Raw genomic sequence first — 19,218 nt, 5'->3', positions numbered from 1 at the left:
TAAGGGACCTAAATATTTGCAGATAGCACAACACCAGGTGGGAGGAGGAACTGTGATGAGGAAGCAAAACACTTCAGTGTGATTTGGACAAGATGAATTAGTGGCAATCACATGGCAGATTAAGAATAATGTGGATAATTGTGTGGTTATCCTCTTTAATAGTCAAAAAAATCAGTAAAGCAGATTATCTGGATGGTAATAGCTTGGGAAAATGGGAGCTGGACATCCTTATACACACATCACTGAAACTAAGCATGTAGCTGTAGGTGTAAAGAAAGCAAATATATCTTCATAGCAAGAGGTCTCAAATTCAGGGGCAGGGATGGCTTGCTGTGATTGTACAGGGTCTTAGTAAGACTATACCTAGAGAATTATGTGCAATTTTGGTCTCCTGCCTGTGGAGGGAGTGGAACAAAGGCTTACCAGACTGATTCCTGGGATGGACGGACTGATGTATGAAGAAGACAAAATATGTTAGGACTATGTTCACTGGAATTTAGAAGAATGAGGAGTGATTTCATAGAAACCTGGAAAATTCTAACAAAACAAGGTAAACTCAGAAAAGATGTTACTTGTGAACAAGATGTCCATAAACAGGGAAATGGGGTAGGTCATTTCTAACTGAAATGTGAAGTAATGTCTTCGCCCAGAGAGTGGTGAACCTGTGGAACTTTCTGCCACTGAAAACGGTTGAGGTCAAAAATTAAATGTTTTCAAGGAGTTATGTACGTTCTCAGAGCTAAAGGGATTGAAGGGTCTGGGAAGAAAGCAGGCTACTAAGTTGGATGACAACCCATGATCATATTGAATGGTGGAACAGGCTTAAAGGGCCAAATGGCCTACTCCTGTTCTAATTCTTTATATTTCATAAACATTCCAGCAACCCTGTGAACAGAACCACTGAACTGTTTTCCTGGTGTTTCTCTCGATTCACGACACCCACTTGCCCTACCCTTTCAAGTTTTGGTCCATACTTTCTGTCGGTCAGGTCTGAAAGAACAGGTGGACTCAGCATTCTCATAATTTATTTGCTTCTCTTTACCTTTAAAGACACACTGGAGGTGAAAGTTCTATCCAACTGCTCTCCCATTAGACAGAGACAGACATGATGAGGATCGATCAGCGAGGTCAAGAAGGTGAGCCAGTGTGGGAATTGAACTCGTGCTGCAGGCATCATTCAGCATCGCAAACTAACCATCTAGCCAACTATTTTATATACTGCACATTGATACATTTGTACCAGAATATCACAATTAAATTCTGCAGGGTGACATGAAAACCAGCAGGATGTTGTAAATTATTTCTTTGAAGTGTGAAAAAGACTTACATAAATTCTGAATGAATATCTAAAATAATTGTCAGAAAATCTAGGCAATATTGGCAAGGTATAACCCTGTATAGATGATGAAGGGTTTTCTCTTTGAGCTGCAGCAGTTGTGTTAAGTGTTGATAGTGTTTGCACAATGAGATAAGATTGAGAATGTTTAAAAACAGTGACTCATCTTTAAGTCACGAAAGTGTCTGACTTGGAGCAAATCTTAGTGAAGATGGTGCCAAGTCAGGGTAAGTTGATCACTCATGAGACTACAAATAAAAATCACAAAGCCGAAAAGAGACAAAAAATGGAAGTGAAATTCAGAGATGCATACTCATGTACAGAACAACAAGCATACATCGGGAGAGAAACATACAAACAGGTTAGTAGAAGATCAGGGAAACTACACAAGGTAATGAACAGCTCTGCCAGAGTCAGCTATATTACAAGAATAATTTACAATGGAAATGGACAAAGTGTCTCTAACAGATATACAGAGGCCTTAACTAATATTCACACAAGTACAAGTTGATTGAAACAAATAAGCAGGTTAACAGAAATCGGCAGAGAGCAGGTGCAAGATTAATAGACACAAACAGGGATACATAGAAACAGAACAGGAATTATGTACACACGTACAGTGTGAGCTATGGAGGAAGTGTGAGATAAATAAATATCACTTACATTTACTGTGGTTCCTGTGATAAAATGCAGCCCATTATTCGATTTGATTTCAATTCCCTGAACAATGTAAAGGAACAGTCCTTAATCCAGGAATAGGTAAGGAAAAACAGAAAATGACTAATAGCTTGAGAACTGCATTCGCCATAACTGCAGACATAAACTTGCAGCAGTTGCATGCAATGTACTAAAATACTTCTGACATTTAATATCTTGGCCATCTATAATATTCCCAGATCAATGTACACGTCAGCACTAGACACAGCTGTTACAACCCTCAATCAAACAAGTTGCAGAACAACCCACAGTTTGATTTAGAAATTAATATTAGATTTTCATTTATATGTCTGAATTAACGCTATAAGATAGTTTGAGCGAGTGTCCTGATTTCACAATGTATGTCTCATAAATTCAGTTACTATAAATTAGATTATTCACAACCTAGAGACACAGTCATTTGGCACTGAAACAGACCCTTTTGTCCAACCCGTCCAGGCCGACCAAACTTCACAAACTGAACTAGCCACATTTGCCTGCATTTGGCACACATCTTTCTAACATCAGGGTGAATATCTGAAGTTTTAAAGATGTGCAGCCTGAAGATGTAAATTTTGGATAGGAAACCTAATGAAACTGGATCATATTCAACATTCCTGTAATTTTTTTCTGCCTCCATTTGGATTTCCAACATCTATGCGTGGCAGTCTTCTAGAACCGGAAGTTGTTATGAAGTTGAAGGCAGTTGGATTTAAAGTTGAATTTGGATTTGGATAGTTTTGGACAGGTTTAGACAGATCCAGTGTGAGATGTGGACAGATTTGAACAGATTTGGAGTATGAAAGATCCCAGAAGATTTAAACACTTGCCGATTAGTGTCCTAGATCTTTAAATAAAAATGTAGGTGAAAAGATTTGTTTAATTTTGGTTATTTATGGTTAGTTAAATTAAAAATGAGGGAAATGGCTGTTAACATTAAGGGGTTCTGGGGTTTGAAGATGCTTGCCAAATTTGCTGAGAGAGTTTAGAAAGACAGAAGATCATACTTTTAGAATTAGCACATAGATTAGAATTGCATTTAACCAGGGATAAAAGGAAAGCTGAAAATATAAGTGTTGGTCAAGCACTTAGGTGTATCAGAGAAACAGACAAATGCAGTAGAGTTGGAAAAACCTAAACTAAAATTAAGGCAAATGGAGTTAGAAAATAAAGAAAGGGAAAGAAGAGCCATGTTAGCTGAACAAAAAGAAAAGGAGTGAGAGGAGAAAGAGAGAGTGGAAAAAGAAAGGAAAGCAAGTTCTTAGCTGAATTGGAGAGAGAATTTGAACTTCAGAAGTTATGAATTAGTCAAGAAAGTCAAGTTAGCAGATGAAGAGAGAAGGTAGTGATGTATACAAATATGTTAAATCACTGCCACATTTTGATGAGAAAGATGTCAAAGCCATCTTTATTTCATTTGAAAAACCAGCTAGGCAAATGGAGTGACCAGAGAACTTGTGGGAAATGCTAGTTCAGGCTAACCTGGTAGGCGGGGCTAGTGAGGTATTTGCAGAGCTGTCAAATAAGCGGGTCAAGAGATTATGCAGGTATCAAAAAGGTGACTTTGGGTACTTATGAATTGTATAGACAGCGAATTGTATAAAAAGCGTATAGACAGCGGTTCAGAAACATAAAGAAGGAATCAGGTCAGACTTATGTTGTGTTCGAAAGAATTAAACACAGTCATTTTGATAGATGGGCATGGACCTTAAAAATAGATAAGACCTATGAGTCTGTAAAAGGGATTATTCTGCTAGAAGAGTTTAAAAACTCCAGGGATGATACGAATTCATTTGGATGAACAGAAAGTTCAAGAAGTGGGAAGAGCAGCAGAGATGGTAGATGAATATGCGCTGGTGCAAAATCTAGCTTCCAGCAGGAATTTCGTCCTATAAGGGATAGAAATTGGGAGAAGGGGAGATCCTTCACTACAAAACAAGGAGTAGATCACACTGGTAATTTACGACAGGTGAAAAAGAAAACCCAAGAGGGTGGAAAGGAAGCAAAAGGCCTCAGGTATTTTCATGTAATGCAGCGTGACACATAAAATTACGGTGTCAATGGTTTAAGAAGGGCACTGAGGGGATTCAAGATGGCGGCGATCCAGTAGGTCCGAGTCTGCTAAGCTCTGCCCAGGACCCAACCAAAATGGGTCACCTACCTTTGAAAATCGAGGGCGTTAGTAGAAAATCCAGTTGCTGGGCCTTCCTGAGCGGGAGGAAGAAGGCCAGCTTGTTAAGTTTCCTGGAGCAATGGCTCCCACAACTGTTGAAGCTGGAGTCTGAGGTAAGACTGGGTGCAGGTTGAGCGGGCCCACCAGGTTGCAGTGCGCAGGCCTGGTTTGAACCAGTGACCCTGCCTGGTCCTAGTCTGACTCCAGCAGTACAGAGACAAACAAATGTTGCTGGAGGCCTCCAGAACACTTGGGAAGGATACCCAGTCTATGGTGTACAAGGGATCAAGAATAATGCTCTTTCAGGACTTCTCCCCATTATGACTCGCAAGAGGAAGGCGTTTGATGAGGTAAAGAAGCATCTGAGGGATCTGAATATTCAATTCTCCAGGAGATATCCGACAACACTGTGCTTCAGCCACAGAGGGTCTGTGTTTAGTTTTAGGTCACCGGAAAAGTCAAAAAATTTTTTGGATACTCTAAAATAGATTGATTGGCCTGAATTATATGGACAATTATTCATTTTACCTCTCTTTCCCCCTCTTCCCCTTCTTTCTTTCTTCTTTTTTTCCGATTTTTATTTGTTATCTGCTTGGTTCACCTGGTTATTGGGGGGGGGGGGTGATTTTGATTTTTCCTTTAATATATGTCGGGATTATAATTTTATATATTTTATCGCATGTTGCTACTTTGCCAAGAATGCCTAGGGTAGTAGTATGGAAGGGATGGGTTGGATACCCACCTTTAACTTCCTTGTTATAAGATATTGGTATTTGTTTATTTTGCTTTGTGATGTCTGGGCGAGGGCATGGCTCCAAGTGCAAGGAGTCATGGTGGGATTATTGGATGGGAGGACTGCCCCCTGTGGACAAGGGGGAATGGCTCCTTTTAGTTATGTTTATGTTGTTATTTCTTAGGAATAGTTTTTAGTAGTTCTGATTTATTAGTTTTAAAGGTGGTATTTTAAATCTATGTGAATTGTTTACAGTCTTTACTCAATGCTCTATGAGTGTGGTTCTTCCTCCTGAGGGGTCTCAGACTTTCCTGGATAATCATGGCTAGTTATTCGTCTAAATGGTGCACCTGGAATGTTAAAGGGAGTCACTCACTAATTAAAAGGAAAAAGATACTGTCAAGTCTTAAAAAAGAGAAGGTCGATGTAGCTCTATTACAGGAAACACACCTCACTGACAAGGAGCATTTCAAGCTGCAACAGGGAGGATTTGGCCAGCTGTTCTTTTCATCTTTTAACTCGAAAAGTAGAGGAGTGGCCACTCTCACCCGGAAGAATCTCCCGTTTCAAATGTTAAGCCAGGAGCATCCCCAATGTGCCCTAAGTGCAAAATAGAAGTCGATACTCTCACTCATTATTTGTGGATATGATATAAAATCCATAGGTACTGGGACAATGTAGCAAACGCTTTTGGCAAAGGTCTTGGGAACTGAGATTGGGTTGGATCTGGTGTCTCTCCTTTTGGGTTTTCCAAATCTTCCCTTTCTAGAGGTACATGGGAAGAAACTGTTTACTATCCTCTCTTTTTGTGCGAGGAAAAACATTTTAGTGAGCTGGGTATCGGAAGGTTCCCCAGGACTCTCGAACTGGCAGAGAATAGTTATGGAACACATTCCTCTGGACTTCATTACGAATATGGTGCACCAAAAAACACAATTGTTTTACAGAACATGCAGCCCTTCTTGAGTTATATCGATGTAGATGTATCAGCCATATTATCTAGGGCCTTTGTTTAGCCATGAGGATGCTGTCTGTTGGTTCGGGGCCCCTGGGAGGAAGAATCCCATATAAATACGGGTCTACTCAATATTGCCCCCCATTGATGGGGAGCTGCGATGAGATGGAGTTGAGTGTTATAACTTTATTGAATGTAAATTAAGCTATCCTGTTATGACTTTATGTAATCCTATTTTCAATATTTATTTATTTATTCTTTTTTGTTAGTTATTTACCATATTGTTTTTTTTAACATATAAAGATTTATTTTCTTATATCCTCTTTTGTGTTTTGGTAGTTTATAGATTAGTAGTTTGTTTTCTTTATGTATATTGTTGTTGCTATTATATTGTAAAGCGGTTACCCTATTTTGTATTAGCTCTGTAGTTTTGTAAAAAAACCTAAAATCTTAAAAGAAAAGAAGAGCACTGGGAAAAAGTGTTTTCACTGCAGAAGGTGGGACACACAAAATCACAGTGCTGATGTTGAAGAAAGACACTGTGGGAAAAGATGTAGTGAAAGAGACTAAGCCAGTGGCATTAGTGAAAGTAGTAAAAGAAATCCCAAGAAAGGTTGAGGAGTTTCAGGGGGACGGCATGGTCCAGGCAGGGGCTGGGTACTAAGTTAGTGTCTGATCTGTTTAAAGACCACCTCTGTAGATAAAGCTTATTCAGGAAGAACAGGGGGAGAAGGGAAAGAAGGTACAATTTTGAGAGATACAGGAGCTAATCAGTCTCTATAATAAGAGATGATCATATTTGCACTCTTTCCTGACATGTTACCTGAGAGAGTGATAATTTGTGGAATAGATGGACAGAAATTTAGTGTTCCCCTGTGTAAGATCAAGTTGGAGAGTTAAATCAAGACTGAGGAAGTAATAGTGGGAGTGATTGACATTGTATTCCTGGAACTGACAGTTTGTTCTTGGGAACGATTTGGCAGAATCAATGTTGGGAGTGACACCCCTTGTAGAGACGCCAAAGGAAGACCAGGGAACTGAGAAGTTAAAAGAAAAAAACCCTGGAATTTTCCCAGACTATGTAGTAAAAATATCCCACTGTCATAAGTCACTGCAAGAAATAAAAACTAAAGAGAAAGATGAAAGAGTTGAGGTTCAGTTGCAGACACCCTGTTTGAACTAATGGTGCAGGAAAAATCTGAACAGGTGGAGGGTCAGACAGAAATCTTTAGTCCTAAAAGGCTAATGGACAAGACATTAAAGGATATTTTTTTTTATATATATATATATATACACACACACACATATATATACACACACACACTCAGAAAAGGAATCAGAATGTATTCCTGAGGATTATTATAAGACCATAAGACATAGGAGTGGAAGTAAGGCCATTCGGCCCATTGAGTCCACTCCGCCATTCAATCATGGCTGATGGGCATTTCAACTCCACTTACCAGCATTCTCCCCGTAGCCCTTAATTCCTCGAGACAACAAGAATCTATCAATCTCTGCCTTTATCTTAAATATAGAAACACAAGACAAAAATGGAGGCCATGGCAGATTAATGCAGAAGGGAAATGGGTGGAAATGCACCAGATTGTGTTGCCGTTTAATATACAGACAGGAAGTATTAAGGGTAGCACATGAATTATCAGTAGGGGGTCATCTGGGTGTGAGGAAGACTCAGGCTAAGGTACAAAATCACTTGTATTGGCTTGGACTGCATGAGGATGTTGTTACATTTTGCTGTACATGTCATACATGCCAAATGGTATGTAAGCCACAGGCAGTAATAAAACAATTACCTTTTTTGCCAATTCCTGCATTCGAAGAACCTCTCATGCGGGTTATGATTGATTATGTAGGTCCCCTCCCGAATGCTAAAAGTGGGAAATAGTACTTGCTAACCATAACAGATGTGTCTACCAGATTTCCGTTATGGAGTATAAAGACAAAAATGGTGCTGGAGGAGTTGGTAGCTTTCTTTACCCAGTATGGGCTACCCAGAGAGATTCAGACAGACCAAGGGTTTGATTTTACTGCTAGGCTGTTTGAGGAAGTCATGGATAGCTCAGGTATAGAGCACTTTAAACCAAGTGTGTACCCCCCATCCTGAATCCCAGGGAGCTTTGGAAAGGTGGCATCAGACCCTGAAGACCATGTTATAGGCAAACTGTCAGGATTACCCGAACAATTGGAATAAAGATATCCCATTCATATTGTTTGCCATTAGAGATGCCCCAAACAAATCTACTCAGCTAATTCCCTTTGAGTTAATATTCGGACATGAAGTGAGAGGGCCTTTGAAATTAATTAAAGAAAAATTGGTAGGACTGAAGTCAAAATCTCACATGTGGATTATGGATCTAAGGTGAGGGAGAGATTAAATCAGGTAGGTGAGTTAGCTAAACAGCACTTGAAGAGGGCACAGCATAGAAAGAAGCAGGTGTCAGATAAAAACTCTAAAATTCATACATTTTCCCATGGGGATGATGGATTAGTATTGTTACCAGTGGTAGGATATCCCTTCTTTTAATGGTCCATATCAAATTGAGAAGTTGTTGAGTCAGGCAAACTATCTGGTAAAGGTGCCAGATAGAAAGAAACTGTGTCGGGATATGTCATGTGAATAGGTTGAAACTTTACTATAATAGAGTCAGGGAACTGGAGAAATAGTTGTTAGTTACTGCTCTGCAGAGTGAGGAATCAAATCCAGGTGCCATAGAGTTTGATGTGCCACAAAATACTTTAAAGAATGAGGAGGTCCTTGAGGAGTGAAATAGGTTAATGAGCTATCTATCTCAGGAGCAAAGAACCAAGTTGAAAGGTTTGTTGCAGCAGAATGAGGACATATGCAGGATTAAAATGGGGAGGACTAATACTATTGTGCATGAGGTGAATGTAGGGAATGCTGTTCCAATAAAACACCACCCCTACATGCGTAATCATCTCAAAGCCACACAAGTCCAGAAGGAAGTGGATGCGATGCTCAACCAAGATATCATTGAGTGGGGTTTGCCAATCATGTTAGTACCCAAACCTGATGGGACTCTATGATTTTGTGTGGACTATCAGAAGGTAAACGCTGTAACAAAATTGGACTCCTATCCAATACCAAGATTGGAGGAGTGCATGAAGAAAGTGGACTTACTGTGTGATTATTGGCAGGTATCTTTATCAGAGAAAGCAAAAGAAGTTTCTGTGTTTGTAACCCCAAATGGGCTATATCAATTCAAAGTGATGCCCTTTGGAATGAAGAATGCACCAGTCTCATTCTAAAGACTCATGAACAGAGTTGTGGCTGGGTTAACAAACTGTGCAGTTTATCTGGATGATGTAGTGATCTTTAGTGTGTCATGGAAAGATCACATTGTACAGTTGGCGGAGCTCTTTAACGATTACAAGCAGGACGCTGGTTAGGCCACTTTTGGAATATTGCATGCAATTCTGGTCTTCTTCCTATTGGATGTTGTGAAAATTGAAAGGGTTCAGGAAAGACCTACAAGGATGTTGCCTGGGTTGGAGGATTTGAGCTATAGCGAGAGGCTGACTAGGCTGGGGTTGTTTTCCTTAGAGCGACGGAGGTTGAGAGGTGACTTTATAGAAGTTTATAAAATTATAAGGGGCATGGATAGGGTAAATAGACAAAATCATTTCCCTGGGGTGGGGAGTCCGGAACTAGAGGGTATAGGTTTAGAGTGAGAGGGGAAAGATATAAAAGGGACCTAAGGAGCAACTTTTTCACACAAAGGGTGGTGCATGTGCAGAATGAGCTGCCTGAGGATGTGGTGGAAGCTGGTACAATTGCATTATTTAAAAGGCATCTGAATGGGTATATGAATAGAAAGGGTTTAGAGAGATATGGGCCAGGTGCTGGCAAGTGGGACTAGATGTTGTTAGAATATCTGGTCGGCATGGGCGAGTGGGACCGAAGGGTCTGTGTCTGTGCTATATATCTGTATGACTCAAAGCAAAACTGGTAATAAAATTAAAGGAAACAGAATTTGAGAAGGCAGAGGTGACATCAGTCAAGGAATGCGAAGATGAAGACCGTCAAGGAATTTCCACAACCATCCTCGAAGAAAGAGGTGCTTTGATTTTTGCGACTGAGTGGAATCTACAGAAATTTGTTGCAACCTCGGCAGAGTGGTGACATTGCCAACAGGTTTATTAAAGAGGAACACAAAATTTTGGTGGATGCATTTGAGAATTTAAAAGCAGTATTAGCCACTGTACCAGTCTTACCTACCCGAAATTTTTTGAAACCCTTCAAAGTTGCAATCGATGCTAGTGATATAGGAGTTGGAGTTGTACAGCTACAGTAAGTTGATGATGCAATTAAATGGCCAATTGGCTGCTTTTCAAAGAAACTCAACACTCACCAGAGAAAATACTCTGCGATTGAAAAAGAGTTATTGAGTTTGGTACTGGCCTTACAACACTTTAATGTTTTTTACAAACAATGTTTCGGAGATGGTTGTGTCCATGGATCACAATCCTCTTACATTCTTGGCAAGATTTAAAGCCAAAAACATGAGACTATTTTGTTGGAGTCTTATGTTACAGACTTTTAATTCACAAATCATACATATTGTGGGTCGTAAAAATGTGATAGCAGATGCGTTATCATGGATTTAAAGAAAGTGTAGATAAAATTGGACAGATTCCAATGTTATATATGTGTGCAGAAATTAATGTGAAAAGTATAACTTGATTAATGCCCTTTGTATTTCACCATAATGGGATTAAGAATGAGAAAAAGAAAAGCCAAGTTTTCATTACAATGATTCATGTTTTCTTAAGAGGGGAGGTGTTCTGAAGTTGAAGGCATGTACTGTATCATTAAAGAGAGAGTGAATGCTGTTCTGAACTGAGAAATTACAAGCACCTGTGTATATCACTAGATGGTAGTCCCAGAGTGTACTGGAAAATCGAAAATATATGATATTTGGCTATGAAATGGATACCTGAGTTTTGGTTACTGTTTTGACCATAATTTGAATTTAACCAGTTGAAATTATGCCCCAAGATACTAAAACCCAATTGAGTTCAAATTTATTGTTTTGCAAACATTGAACCAATGAAGCGATCTGATGTTGGGGATATAAAAATGTGGACATTTTGAAAATTGGAGAGACAACTGCCATCAAGGCAGAAACACCTGAGATCTAACATTTTGCTTTCCAAGAAATTAGGAAACACTCACTATCAAAGGTACCTTTTCATATGAAACATAATCTCAGTAAAAAGAAAGACAATGACCCAACTGAGATCTTCAGCTGGAAGACAACAGATACAGAAGATGACAGTGGCCGTGTGGTTTTGAAATTAAGTTGATGTAATTTTAATAAGTGTCTTCTTGGTACAGCCTGTTGTTATCAAGTTGGAAGCAGATAATAAGCAGTTAAGAGAAAGGGGGCTAAGAGTTGTGAATAGTTGTTGTTTAATGTTCACTTTTAGAGTTAAAAAAATTGAGGTTATTTTCTTTAAATAGTGGAATTTGGGAGTTCTCTGTCATTCATATTTTAACAGATTACAAGACGAGGTGATCTTTTCTGGGTGAACACATCAGCATGCCAGTTGGGTGCGTAAAACCTCCAAGTGGAAATATTGATTACATCACTATTTACTTAAAATCAATAATTAACAAATCAACTGATGAACCAAGAGTCAAAGATCAGGTAACCTCCAGGGTTGAAAGGAAGGGAAGGGACGAGGACAGAAATCAGTAAGTAGTGTTTGTTTGATATCCAGCTAGGGCTATCAAGGCCTGGAGACTGTAAGCAGACGGAGGGGAGTCAGGAATTCCTGAGTTATGAGCTCCTGGCAATGCAATGACAGAACAATGTCAATATTGAGAAAACAAAGGAAAGGGAAAGCACAGATAGTGCACACAATTAGAACATTCAGATGTACATATAGGAACATGGGAGAGAGACAAAGGGGAAGATACACATGTATAAATAAAGGCTAATTATGGTTCAGAAAAACAAAAGAAAACAAATCATTCAATCATAGATTGAAAGCTAAAATTGCCACAATGTAACTGCCAGAAACCACTCTCCAATGTATCCACAAGTGTTTGTAGAGCTTTCTCCAAACATTTAACAGTTTGATTACATTTCAACCAACTTGAGAAATGATGGTAGAAAAGTCTACTGAACTGGATGTGCTCACAGAAGAGCTAGGGGCAGAATGTTGCTAGTCTTTTGGAGGAATGAGAGAAAATTCCTCAACTTTAAATGCATGTACTTTGTTCACGCAAAAACAATACATAAACACACATTTGCAACACTATGTGCTCTAGTGAAGGAAAATACAATTACATGTGTGCCTCAATGAATCAGATTTAATATCATATAAATAGGCCTACAAGAAACCACTTCTTTTCACTGAAACCTCTGCTCAAGGGCTGACTCAGAATTGGCTTGGATCACATAAACAAGGCACGGAATTATTCTGGCTGCTAGTATAGTTTATTGAAGTAGCAGTACTCGGGGCTATAACTTTTGTTTTAAAATTCACTTTGTTGAGTTAAAGGACTTCATGGAAAGCCAGAAAAAAACAACAAAGCAAGGACTATTTTTTTGGAGCAGAGGCTGGCTTTGAACTAACAGGAGTAGAATATAATTTAACACTTACTTGAACCAGAGCAGAATGACAAGGTCATGGTTAATGTCTTAAATGGAAGAATCTTTCCCTAGCAATGCAGCACTCCAATACTACTGCAATCGAGAGTCTGCCTAGGGCATATGTTCAAATTCTCAAATGGTGTTGAATCTATGCCTTTACTTCAAAGGGAATACACCACTAAGAGCCAAGCTCAACAGTGTTTAAATAACACACAAATTGCATTTTTAACACATATACATTTCTGAGGATTGGAATGCAAACATGTGGGAAATGATGTCAGACATTCAAAAGATGTTCTGAACACTCTAGGTTAAAGAGTTAAAAACTAAGTCCACAGCTATTAATGTCTCAAAAACCCCCATATCATTCAGGACACTGTGGAGTACTCACCAGACTCTGCCCTGGTGAGGTGGTGAGTAGATGGATAGTTTCCAGGCAAGCGCATTGGTTCACCAACACCTCGGGGCTACCCATCACCATGTTTTCACAGAAACTGGAGAGTTCCCTGCACTGAGAGTCAAATATCATTGAGTCCAAACATAATATATTTTAAAAGGCACAACACCACAGTTACTTTCCAACATTAAATTGTGTGACAGACACTCAGGCAAAAATGGTGGATTCTTGCGACCTGTGTTTTTGGGAAGGTGACAGGCAAAAGCAAATATTTCCCCAGAGGCAAGACTCCCAGTTACTTTTGCATACCTAGCAAGCACCAAACTTGAGTGGGACGGGGATATTAGTTAATACCACCCTCAGGTCCAGCCCTGTATATACTGGAGGGAAATCTTGCTAAGGATAAACTAAAAACCCAAGTTGCAGAATTATCTGTTCAATGGGGGAAATTCCATTGCTCCATAATAATGATCTATCTTATGAAATAAAGGCACAGACTGTGATCATTTGCAGCTTAATGTCGGAGTGAATAGCTAGTTTTGGGCGATATTAATTACTAGGCACTAGCAATCATTTTCTTTCCATTGGTTTCAGGTAGTTTCTAGAAAGCTTACTAAAATATAGTTTCATACTGCAAAGGAATTTAAAAAGAATATTTGCATAAAGTCACAAATATTAGTATATTACCCCGATAAAAGATCTAAATAATAAATGAGATTGTTTTTCCCTTAGCCAATTGTTGGAATCTAGAACATTTTATCTGAAAAGGTGATATAAATTGGTACCTTAAATAAATGTTATATGGAAATATTTGAAGATGCAGAACTTATAGGCTTATGGATGAAAAGAAATGTGGGACCAACTGCAACTGTGTTTCCTAATCAGAAGTCACATGACACCAGGTTATAGTTTATTTATTTGAAATCATAAGTTTTTGCTTCACCTGACAAAGGAGTAGTGCTTCAAAATTTTGTGATTTCAAATAAATCTGTTGGACTATAACCTGGTGTCATGTGACTTCTGACTTTGTCCATTCCAGTCCAACACTCGGCACTTCCGGATCGTGTTTTTCGAAAAAGCCAGCAGAGAGATGTTGGGTTGAATGGTCAACTTCTGTGCAAGTTTATATGATTCTATGATAACTATTATAATCAGAGGTTAAAAAAACACAAGGAACTACATATTATAAAATTAGAAAATGGTGGAAGTAAACTTACTTTCTGAAATAAAAATGGTAGGTAGTATTCCAGGTGTACAGCTGGTCGGAGCTGCTTACAATGTATGAGATATGAAAATTACCCACTCTGCTGAATTTCCTGAATGTGACTCATTTACAGTAACAAAGCTGTTTAATCAAAACAGAACTGAACAATTTATGGGGGAAATATTATAATCAGTTCCAACAAAGGGTTATTGACTTGAAATGTTTATTCCTTTGTTTATACATATTGCCAAACCTGCTGAGTGTAAATTTATGTAAATTGTTTAATTGTATGCAGCTGGCGAATATAATTTGGTATTCCACTTGAATCCCTACAGGGGATCTTGTGGTGCAGTGTTAGTGTTGCCTCTGAGCAAGGACCCCCAGGTTCAAATCTCTCCTGCTCCAAGATGTGTAATAATGTCTCTGTGCGAACAGATAGACTGACTCCAGCCTTATCTTTCACCATCTGGCTTTCTTTAACATAACACCGGATCTGCTTTTTGGTAACAAGTATTAACATGTACCAGAAACAACTATCTCTCCTAAATTCTTGTATAAGCAATCAATTGCTTACAAGTCAAAATGTCTTAAAAATGTATGTATAAGCAAAAATGTGATAATGCTCAATATTGAACATGATTATGTCAAATTCAATAGTTAGATCCCTGGCATTTAGATAACACTATTCACAAACTCAAGACTTCCTTTGCAAAATTTTTCAGACAAAAGGGGCAATTTTGAAGAAGTATTGCTGAGAAAACATATTTTGTTCAAGGCGCTCATCTTACATTCATCACAATTTGAAAGCAATATCAATATGAATGTGATTGCTCTGAAGATTCACCAGGATGTTACATGGGATAGACATTTCAGCAAAGAAGAGGGACTGAATAAGATCAGGTTTTCTGTAGAGCAGAGAAGGGTGAGGAACAACATGAGAGGGGCATATAAGATTATGAGGGGTATGGACAAGGTGAATAGAAAGCAACTGTTCTGCTTAGTTGAAAGGTCCACAATAAGGAGGCATCATTTTAAAGTGAAAGGAGGCAGTTTAGGGGGAATATAAGGAAAAGCTTTTTCACCCAGGAGGCGGTAGGTGTTTGAAATACACTGCCTGGGATGGTAGTTGAGGCAGAAAACCTCACAACTTTTACAAAATATTTGGATGGGCACTTGAAGTGTTATAACATTCAAGACCATGGGCCTAGTTTGAGAGAGTGGGACAAGTGTAAATGGTATGTTTATCATGCCATAGATATGATGAGCCAAAGGGTCTCTTTTTTACTGTAAGAATCAATGAATGTAACTGGAAAATGACATTTATTCCAAATGAAAAAAAAGTACTGACTGGCTGGCTAGTGGACTCTAATTGATAAAGGAAAACTGCATGACTTAAAATTTAAACAAAGCTTGACAATTAACTGTCAGTCATCATTTACTGGCGTATTCTCCATTGCAAAAGCTCTACTGATCAGAATCAATTTGCAGATCAATCAGCACTCTCCTGTCACATAGTACAAATGTTAGTTTGTCTTCATATTGGTATTTCTTGGAAATGGTCCTGATTGGTGCAAGATAAAAAGTTTTGCCAAGGTATGCCTTTTTCAGCAACGCCTCAGTTCTGCATGATGAAAAGATTAACTTCGCTATTGTGTTGCAAGAAACTTAACAATCAATTTGTACACAACTAAACTGTCACAGACAACAATGCAATGATAATCAGATAACCTGTCACAGTGACATTGGCCAAAAAAAAAGTAGCCAGGACAAGGGGAAGAACTTTTCCATTCTTCCTTGAATAAAGCCATAGAATGTTTTTCTGTTCACCAAAGGGGAAAATGGGGCCTTGGTTAATGTGTCACCTGAAAGGCAGCATACCTCTGACCGGAGCATTCCCTCAGAAATGCAGTACAGTACCAACCTCTATTATGAGCAAGAAATACCACAATTAACATTCATTTTATAACACAGATTTGAGATACAGGTGTTTACTCAGAAGATGAATTATGATGTGACAGAAAAGCAATATTGATTTATACTTACAATGCTCAATATCCAATTTTCTTTCTCTGTCTGGCTGCATTCCTAAACAAAACAGATGTCAAATCTAAGGGTTAGAAAAAGATCACCATTATTTAGCCAGGCAAGCCACACTGCAGGTCTCAGTACCAGCTTAGTGGCAGAATGTGCTGACACTGATATGAAGTTCTAGAATGCACTGTAAAGGCGTTAATTGGTAATATTGAGTTCTGTGGGCTCATTTCCATGCATGGAGGAATGCTATTCCAAATATATCTTCTATTAAGGTTCACATAAATTCTCTCAGATTCCTCCCAATGTGTGTCAAAGTAGCATATTTCAAGTATGGAGAGAGCATAGTGTTACAATGATTCCAATTGCCTTAGAATTAGTGAGAGGGATACTGCTGCTGATCCTTTGACTGGAATGTGCATTTTTCTGGCTTTCTAGCCTCAGTTGGGATACTTTCCACTGTTACACAATCACTTATGCATGAAAAATGGACACCTGTGTGAGCAACAGATGATAATGTTCAGGACTTGTGAAGCAGTATCGCAGCATCAATCAGGTTTAGGGTACAAAGAGAAAACTGGGAAGGAAACAGGGGGAAAGGAGAGACCATGATGCATAAACGCAAAGAAACCTCAGTGCATCTTCCCAAATGTACACATGCATACAGGCTCATGCACACAGGCTCATGCACACATGTCTTTGCTGTCTCCCTTTGAATAATTCCCTTCTACATTTGCATTGACAGGTTCCTCACTCCAGCAGGTGACCCAACTTGAAGAAGGCGTCGTGCTGGCTGTTATTTCCTGCAGTTAATTCCACAGAAATTCATCCATCCTGCACTCCCAGTGAGGAGAGGCATTTCTACATCTCAGCTTTGTCTACACATAAACTGCATCACAAGCTTATTAGTATGACACTACGGCTGCTCTTCTGTGAATTTCACAATCTTTTAACTGCAATTCAATTAATTTACAACCATGAACCAAGGCAAGTAGATCTTTCATAGAACAGACCTATCAAGACCACCCAGAGGCAGGCCTATCACTGTTCTTACTTAATGCTTTTGGGCGGCATGGTGGCTCAGTGGTTAGCACTGCTTCCTTACAGTGTCAGGGACCTGGGTTCAATTCTAGCCTTGGGTGACGGTCTGCTTGGAGTTTGCACATTCTTCCCCTTGAATGTGTGGGTTTCCTCCAGGGGAAATCACCATGCTACCTTGCCCATAGCGACAGGTGCATGAGTATAGGAATGGATTTGGTTGGGTTACCCTTCGGAAGGTTGGTGTGGACTTGTTGGGCCGAAGGGCCTGTTTCTGCATTGTAGGGATATAATCTAAAACTTACTGTAAATCTTTCCTCATCCTGACCTCTGTATTTATCGGGTGCCATCATGCAGACTCAGTCTTACACTGCACTTTTAACATAAACTATTACTTCACAAAACTGAGAGTGATAACTAACTGTGGAAGAAATGCAAGAAATAGGAGGAGCAGGCCATAAGACCACCTGGATCAGCCCCTCAATTCAATGAAGCTCATGACTGATTTTATACTTCGACACAGTTTCCAAAACTATTTAAACATCACTTCATTCTTTTCATGTTTGAAAACAAAGAGTTTAATTTTGAACATGGGAAAATAACAACAGAAAGCATTTAAAAGGAAAGCTCAGTAGACCAAAGACACTGCTTTGGAAGTGGATCGCAAGGTAGGAATTAGAAGAGACCAAAATTGAAAGAACACACAGTGTTGTCTGGTATTTAAAACTAATGTCTCCTCCTTACTAAGAGTAACTCTAAACTTTTAAAGCACTGTACTGTTTCTGGGTGTGAAAGGGGAAGAATGAACAAAACATATATTTATTAGAAACCATGATTGAGTAATAAATTAGCTTCATCACATCACATTCTGGCCCAAAGTCTGACAGCCATTATCCACTAGTACCAGCCTCAGAAAATAACATGGCCACTTGGGCAGTTGCCACTATAGACCTGTGCTCCAGGAAAAACTAGCACCTTTAGAAGAGGAAAGGAGAAATGCAAAAGAAAATGATCTTTGTATTTTTGATACCTGCTCACATCAGCATTCAAAACATTTCACACACAGATGCAATCAAGGGGAAACCTAAATAAGTATGAGGGACAAGTGAGGAAGATATTTTGACAGTGAGGATCATGGGGAACATAAATACTAACATGCACATATAGGCTGAATAGCCTGTTTTTGTGCTTCAAATTCTATTTAAGATATGAATTACACTGCTCTTGGTATATTTGACAAACCTTATGAATAGTTTCTGCCAGCTCCACACATAACCTGATGATCTCTTTCTTCATGGCAGAGTAATTAATTATGCATATAAAAGGGTACCTAGTTTGGCAGAAGAGAAGCAAGGTTATAAAATTTTAAGGCCACAGATTCTCGAAAATGATGAGCAAAAGCCCACTCAGACTCACTCAATTTTACTCTCAATCCCCACAGGCATCCACATAATGAACATTTTATCACAGCACCTTAACTTCCCTCAAGCGCACTCTAATCATGAGATCAGTTTAGTTCAATTGGCTGGTTTGTTGGTTCACAAAGCAGTATGATAGCAACAGTGTGGGTTCAATTCCCATCACTGATTTGAGGTTACCATGAAGGACTTTTCTTCTCAGTCTCTTCCCTTGCCTGAGGTTTGGTGGCCCTCAGGTTATATCACCACTAGTTGCTTCTGTCTAATAAGACAGTAGCCCCTATGGTCTCGTAAGACTATGGCAACACAACTCTAATCACATTGCTTTTTTTCTTTACCCACCTGCACCACCTCCCATCCCACCCAATGTATTAAAGTTTATAAACCTCTACCTCATTCACAAATCCCTTCATGGTTTTGATCCAACCTGGTTCTGGATATTTCTCCAGTTTTACTGCCTCTCCTCAGCATCCCTTCCTTTCACTGCAACCTGAAGATGGAGGCTTCGCCCCTTGCCCCTACTGTCTGGGAGTTTTTCCTCCACAACCTCTTTACTGCTATTTCCATCTTAGAAATACTCTGAAAAAAAACAGTTCTCA

General features: G+C 39.1%; 1 protein-coding gene across 2 annotated transcripts in view; it reads right to left on the bottom strand.

Annotated features, from left to right (window-relative positions):
* Positions 1–19,218, bottom strand: part of cnksr1 (connector enhancer of kinase suppressor of Ras 1) — a 102,965-nt gene that overhangs the window by 48,023 nt on the left and 35,724 nt on the right. For both annotated transcript variants that reach the window (XM_060847618.1, XM_060847617.1), the window contains exons 4-7: positions 18,444–18,531; positions 16,176–16,217; positions 12,923–13,042; positions 2,000–2,056 (exon numbers count right to left, since the gene is read on the bottom strand). In XM_060847618.1, coding sequence (XP_060703601.1) covers positions 2,000–2,056; positions 12,923–13,042; positions 16,176–16,217; positions 18,444–18,531 — 307 coding nt within the window. The remainder of the gene's footprint in view (positions 1–1,999; positions 2,057–12,922; positions 13,043–16,175; positions 16,218–18,443; positions 18,532–19,218) is intronic.

This window comes from Hemiscyllium ocellatum, chromosome 30 (genome assembly GCF_020745735.1).
Source record: "Hemiscyllium ocellatum isolate sHemOce1 chromosome 30, sHemOce1.pat.X.cur, whole genome shotgun sequence".
NCBI classification, from domain to species: Eukaryota; Metazoa; Chordata; class Chondrichthyes; order Orectolobiformes; family Hemiscylliidae; genus Hemiscyllium; species Hemiscyllium ocellatum.
The sequence above is the reverse complement of the archived record's forward strand: the minus strand, read 5'-3'. Positions and strand labels throughout refer to the sequence as shown.